The 6,671-nt window shown below is 41.0% G+C and overlaps 1 protein-coding gene across 2 annotated transcripts in view; it reads right to left on the reverse strand.

Annotated features, from left to right (window-relative positions):
- The window catches only part of grin2aa (glutamate receptor, ionotropic, N-methyl D-aspartate 2A, a), a 138,301-nt gene that overhangs the window by 75,624 nt on the left and 56,006 nt on the right, over nt 1–6,671 (reverse strand). The window contains exon 1 of one of the 2 annotated variants that reach the window (XM_034895004.1): nt 5,854–5,862. The exons of the other annotated variant lie outside the window; for it this stretch is intronic. Coding sequence (XP_034750895.1) covers nt 5,854–5,861 — 8 coding nt within the window. The 5' untranslated portion in view covers nt 5,862. Of the gene's footprint in view, nt 1–5,853; nt 5,863–6,671 lie in introns of those variants that run through there. 2 annotated transcript variants of the gene reach the window in all.

Consider the following 6,671-nt stretch of genomic DNA (forward strand, 5'->3'; position numbering starts at 1 on the left):
TGTCTTGTGCATTCATTCAACTTTGTGTATTTGTGATTAAAGCAGGGGACGTGAGGAAGAGTAGCTGTTTTTATCAGTGTGTGTGTGTGTGTGTGTGTGTGTGTGTGTGTGTGTGTGTGTGTGTGTGTGTGTGTGTGTGTGTGTGTGTGTGTGTGTGTGTGTGTGTGTGTGTGTGTGTAGCAGCCAGATTGACACCATTATGTCTACTCTCCCTCCCTCCACACCATAAGCCAATTCACACTCATCACTCTGCCATTAAGCAGCTTTGCATCGGTACAGCTATGACTGGAACTGTGGGAATTTTTATTTCTGTGTGTGTGTGTTTGTGTACTGCCAATTGCTATTTATTTACTGCAAATTTAGTAACAAATTATTGGCTTTTCAACAATCATCCATTTGTAAATGAAAGCCATATGAACCTCTGTAAAGCATCTGAAGTTAACTCCACTTGTCTATGTAACAACATCTTGTCTCCTTTCCCTTCTCCCGCAACCTTAACAATTTCTCCCTTCTTCCCTCTTGCTCTGCCATTGCCTCCCCATTTTCCTCTCTTTCACCCCTGCAACCTTCTTTCTTTCCTCTCTTCCCTTTCTCCACTCTTCCCTTCTCTCTCTTCCCTCTATTGCTCTTTTTTATGTCCTCTTCATCAACATTTCTCCCCACAGCAGAGTCCTTCCCACCCTTCTCCACTGCAGTTAAGGCTGCGCATAGGACTGTGGGGGTGTGTGTGTGTGTGTGTGTGTGTGTGTTGTCAGGTTCAGTAGAGGCTCAGTGGCAATCGATAAGTATATGGGCAACCGCTCAATATAATTATGGAGGGATACTGTGAATTACTGCGGCTGGACACTTTGTGTGTGTGCGTTTGTGTGTGTGCGTGTGTGTGTGTGTTTGTGTGTAGGTGTGTGTGTGTATGTGTGTGTGTGTAGGTGTGTGTGCGTAGTTGTTACTTGCCAATGGTCACTCTTCTCTGGCTCTTTATCCCCGCAGCCACCAGCCCTCCACAGTTTTCTCTTTCTCTCCATTGCAGTGTTGGATGATAATAAATTACTGTGGATAAGTAGCGGTCCTATTCCCTGTCTGCAGCCTAAACCTTTTTGTTTCTAATACAACACATCACTAGTGTGACCATGCGACTAGATCAGTTCATTTTAATTTTAAACATGCTGCATGAGTGCATCTATTTCTCCACCTATTTTTTCAATGTAAATGTGCTGTTAGAGCAAAACATGAGGGAATTTAACTACAAATGAAAAAGGCAAATTATTCACTGATCATGTAAGCTGGTTCTAATAAACCTTACGGGTAATAAAAATGCCTAATTCTCAGAGTTGGGATCATCCTTAAGATCAACTGACCTGCCCCATGCACTGTAAAGACTATTGTATTGAAATGAGAGTATAACTTCTGGGTTGTCATAATTATGGCAACAGGTTCAAAGATCTTATTGACAGTGAAAAGGAGAAAATATGGTAGTATTTAATGCAGTATTAATCACTGCATTAAACTCACCCCTCCGCACAAATCTCACACACACAGCTGTAGCTGCAACAGCAGGGAAGCGTGCGTGTAAGAAAGTGGGATTTTGATGACAGTTACATCTGTATTTGACAAACAAGTCCCTCAGGCACAGAGCAGCCGGGATATGATCGCTATACATCACAGACATGATGATGTTTTCTGAGGACGTGGGAGTTTTTCAAAAGGAACATTAAAGTCAAATGGCTGGCTTATGGCTAATGGGTAAGGAGGAGTGTTCATTAAAAGGAGCTCTAAGAAATGTCACATGTTTTTTAGGCTACAGCATTTTTTGTCACATACAGAAAACCTCTCCTCACTATCGGATAGCTGCCTGTCTCTTATTGTATCTGTGAACAGCCCAGGCTCCAAAAACACAAAAAATAAAATAAAATAACCGACAAGAAGGATTTGGGGGTGCGGGGTTAGTGTGTGGGGAGGGGGGGGCGGGGGGGGGATGAGGAGGTGGGAGGGGCAAGTTAGCCTTCAAGCTGGCACGTTTAAGGTGGACCTGGAAAGTGTGCTACACACACTTGTACGAACAAGTGTACGAACACACACAAACACACACACACACACACAGGGACACACAGGGACACACATGCACACAGTTAACATGCCAGAAACATAATTACATGTTTGGTTTCAACAGTACTGAGGTATTGTGCAGCTATGAGTCTCAGGAAACAGTACACACACACACTACTGTAAGAAGGATGCTGAAGCTGCTTTCATATTTGAAAGTGTGAGTGTGTGTGTGTGTGTGTGTGTGTGTGTGTGTGTGTGTGTGTGTGTGTGTGTGTGTGTACTGTGTCCTGAGACTCAGAGCTGCAGGCTTATCTGAAGCGCAGGTACACAGGCTCAGGACATATTTGGATTCAGACCCTTTCTCGGCTTTATTTGCACCCAGAGCACGACATTCGAAAACTTTACTGGAAAGTCAAGTGGCTCGGTAGATGATAAAATGACTGACTCCTGTTCACTGCTATATAGGGTTGGGTGAACGTCCCTGACACCGGTATAAAGCTGCTATTGGACCTTATTTAAAGATTTAGTTGACAACCAAGATATTGCTTTAAAGAAGATATAATAATCCCAAGCAATACCAGTAAAGTTTAACTACTTTAAACTGTGAGGTAAAAAGGCTGTGAAAAAATAGGGATAACAACCAATAACTGGGAGGAAATTAAGAGGATATGGAGGATAGTGGAAATACATTATCTTCAAAAAGTCACTAAACCATTAAAACAAAAACAAAAATCTATTTTTGAGAATGAATTTGAGAATAAAGCCAGATGAAGGAAGGAAAGCATTTTAGTTGAATCTGTAGCTTCTACCTTCATTTGTTCTTTTACATGTCTGGCATGTGATTTTTGGCATAAAGTGAGTCCATTAATTGGTGGGATTATTTGACTGGTACAGTAGTAAGGGGTCTGTACTCTGCTTACTATGACAAAATGAGTTCACTTAATCTTCCTGGGCAACAGGCACAGTTTTCATCTGCGTGAATCTTAGATACTAAATATATACCAGGATCATGATGTGGATGATATTCCTCTCGCCACAGTGAAGAATGTTTAAAGTGAAACTTCTCTCCCTTCAAAAATCTTTACCTCCTTCTCTCTGTGTCTCTCTCCCACTCTAAATCCTGTCTTATCTCATCCTGTCCTTCCCTCCAGCTTCTTCTCATCATTCCACTTAAACTCTTTCACTAATGAGTTCCTCCTCCTCCTCCTCCTTCTCCTTCCCCTTCCCTCACCCTCTTTTCCTTTTGTTTAAATTTGTTGTTCCTCTGTGAAGACAATGTTAACATCATGCAGAGGGAAAAGGGACACTCGCTGACTGCAGCAGACATGTACTTTCCTAATTTTGTCTGTGTTGTCAACATTCATTTCTCACTTGTTTTTTGGCCTTCTCGTGACTGAATGTTTGACTTTCTGGTGGAGGTCAGCAGATGCTCTTTCCCTTTGAAAAAAAGGCCTGGAATAACAATTTTTTTTTCATGGGTCGACGTGACAGTCAGCAGCTAAAACGGATGTCTGTCTTACATGCAGTCTGATACACACTTGAAAGCACATTTAGGGACACAGACTTAGAGCTATAGGATTGCATCTCAACATGCAAAAGAAAGAAAAAATGTCAAACACTGCCTTTACACTCAGACAAAGCAGAGGCTTTACAATAATTGCCATGAATCAAAATTTAAAAAGAATATTACTAGTAAAACTGAAATTAGGCTACAGATTACACTAAAATACAGACAAAAGAAGATGCAAAATCAACATCTAAGCATGTCAGATAATTGGACCAGTCAGCAATGTTGACCGAAACTATGAGCCGGTTTTCAATCAAAAATACGGCAACACACAAGCACAAATATGTACACACTAAAACACACGATTGGTGCATGCAGGCCAGTTAGTTGATTGATTTCATTGACAACTCAGGGACTAATAGGGAGCACAGCTTGTGTGGATCTATTTGTTTGTGTTTGAGGGAAAATGTGTGTATGATGAGTATTGAGTGGGTGTCGTGCTTAATATGTTTGAGAGTGTAAAGTGGACTGGGCTGCAGATTTATTGGTACTGTTTTATTATGAAATAGTGAATGTTGTCAAGCTTCTACATACTGACTATTAATGAAATAGTATTCTAATGGGACTAATTACCCAGAGTTTTAGGACAAGTTTAGGCTCCCACAGTGATATAATGCAGGTGCTGCTGTCATGACATTTGTGGTCCAAACAAGGGTTCTCACAACTTAAATTGATGCTCCTGCTTTGCGATGAAATCATGACAGTCAGGGTGGTGTGGAAGGCCAAGGAAAGATTGCTGGAGCGCTGTGTCTGACAACGGGTGAAAGATCATCCGCACATGCAAGTTGCAATTATTTGAAAAAGAAACCATTCTGACCAAAGCCTCAAATAAAGAAAGCCTGTGGTTTCTTACTTGAGTTCCAGAGTTCACAAATGTCAATGATTTTTAAGTCCAATATCTCCGATGTGCTCATTCTTTCACGTTTACCGTCTTGTATATTTGAAACTCTGGCAAGGTCATGAAAGTCTACAAATTCATGTCATAGATTTTTATACAAACGTTGTGATTACATAGCAGAAAACTGTAGAAGGTTATAAAGTAAAGTGATAAAAGTAGATGAGCTTTACATCCATGTGAACAGAGCTGGGCCAGGAAGGAGCAGATTACCATTGGAGTCATATTGAATGCAACGGAGCACATCACTTCCATCCATTCCTCTCCTCTTACTTTTTCTACATCGTTCTCTCCATTTCTCTTTCCATCACTTGGCCACTACAGCTGATGACCCTGGAGCAGTCTGTGTGTGTTTCTGTTTCTGTGTGTGTGTGTGTGTGTGTGTGTGTGTGTGTGTGTGTGTGTGTGTGTGTGTGTGTGTGTGTGTGTGTGTGTGTGTGTGTGTGTGTCAAGGGTAATGGCTATACAACAAACTCCCTGTCTGACACTTGGCCAATAGAGAGCATGCTCATAGCAATGCCACGCAAAGTACATGTTCAGTAATGGGAGACAGTATAAACTTTATTGCACTGCTATGCCTTCCCTTTCCCTAACACGCTCAAGTCTTCTTTACTGCATTGTACGGTATACTGCTGAGAAATAAATACACCTATTAGCTGTCAAAAGATTGCTTCAATCCAGGATATATGCAGGATTGGGGAACTGAGTAATCCAGGTTGGCTGTGGAGGGATTTAGGCTCGAGCGTGTTATTTGGAGATTCCCCATAAGCGAGAAGGTATATTCTTTGTAACAAAATAACAGGAATTTAGTCGTATTTAGGAAATTAGTTTTGTCTTATTTCACATAATAAATAACATAGTTTCTTTTGTTTCGAATTTAAAGTTAAAAAACAGGGTTTGTTTTGTGTAATTTAACCTAAAAGAATCACGTGAGTTTATTTATTGTTATTTAATTTGACAAAATAACTAGCATGAGCAGTTTGGGGAATATAGATATATAGTAAATATAATATATTAATATGTATCTGTTAAAATACAGTATGACTCTTTTTCTTACTGCAACTTTTATGATTTTGCCACCTTCTTCACCCTATTGCACAGGGTGCCCAGTAACTGCCACAGTGAGTGGGTGCATGTTGGACCGGCTCACAGACTTTGCTCAGTGATAAGCAAACCTACTACTGGGCATTTCACATTTTAAGAATTGGGAGTTTTCTACAGACAGTGGAGCCATAATAACCCATCTGAGAATTATAGTATTATCTTAGAGAGCTAGAACTGTTTTCTTCTTACTTTTAATCAGTATTAAATTTCAATTATAATAATTCAACAACAGTCACCCAAAGACTCACCCATGATCATGTCAGCCTTCTTTGTGCATCTCTGTCCCCTTTTCCCCGTTTGAAGGAGGCAAAGACTCAACTAGAGCTGATCAGCTGGATGGCCAAATCTTATTTCATGCTTGTTACTCACACACAGACACACACACAGAGTCATCCTTTCGTTATTTGCAACAGCCTAAATGGGCCTGGGCAGAGGGAAGCCTGGGGCAGGAGAAGGAGAGAAGGGAGAGGGTGAGGAGGTGAGGAGAAAGAAGAAACTGTCATTGTGAACACGGTGGACGGAGGAGATAAAGGTTAGTGGTATTGAATCCTGATGCCCTGCTACATCCGTGCCTTCGCAATGAAAGAGACAGAGATGGTAGGGATACAGAGATCACCAGGGAAGAATGAAAGATGGATGGCAGGCAAAAAAAGGAAAAGAGGAGCAAGCGAGAAAAAACACATAACTGGTAGGAGAAGGAGAAGGAGAGAGGATGCCAGACAATGTGTGTGTAGTATATTTGTGTATATGTAAGTGTGTTCCATGGGTTAAATGTGTGTGTCAGTGTCTCATAACCAAGGTCAGGTTGCCTATAGGCAGTTCATTGCAGTTGGCCTCACTGCCTTCACTGCTCTTCATCTTCTCTCCTTTCCTCCTTTTTGTTTTATCCCCCCTTTCTCCCACAACAGATTTAAATCTCATTTTGTTTTGTTGAAGTCCCTTTCTTTATCCTTTTCCTTCCTCACTCCCTCCCTCTTCTTTTTCAGTGCACTGTAAAACCTAACAGCCCATCTTAATAAAAGAAGTAATTTAACATAACTTAAACCTCTCAAGAAGTTGGAG

The sequence above is a fragment of the Etheostoma cragini genome, chromosome 15 (genome assembly GCF_013103735.1).
Source record: "Etheostoma cragini isolate CJK2018 chromosome 15, CSU_Ecrag_1.0, whole genome shotgun sequence".
In the NCBI taxonomy this organism is placed as follows: Eukaryota; Metazoa; Chordata; class Actinopteri; order Perciformes; family Percidae; genus Etheostoma; species Etheostoma cragini.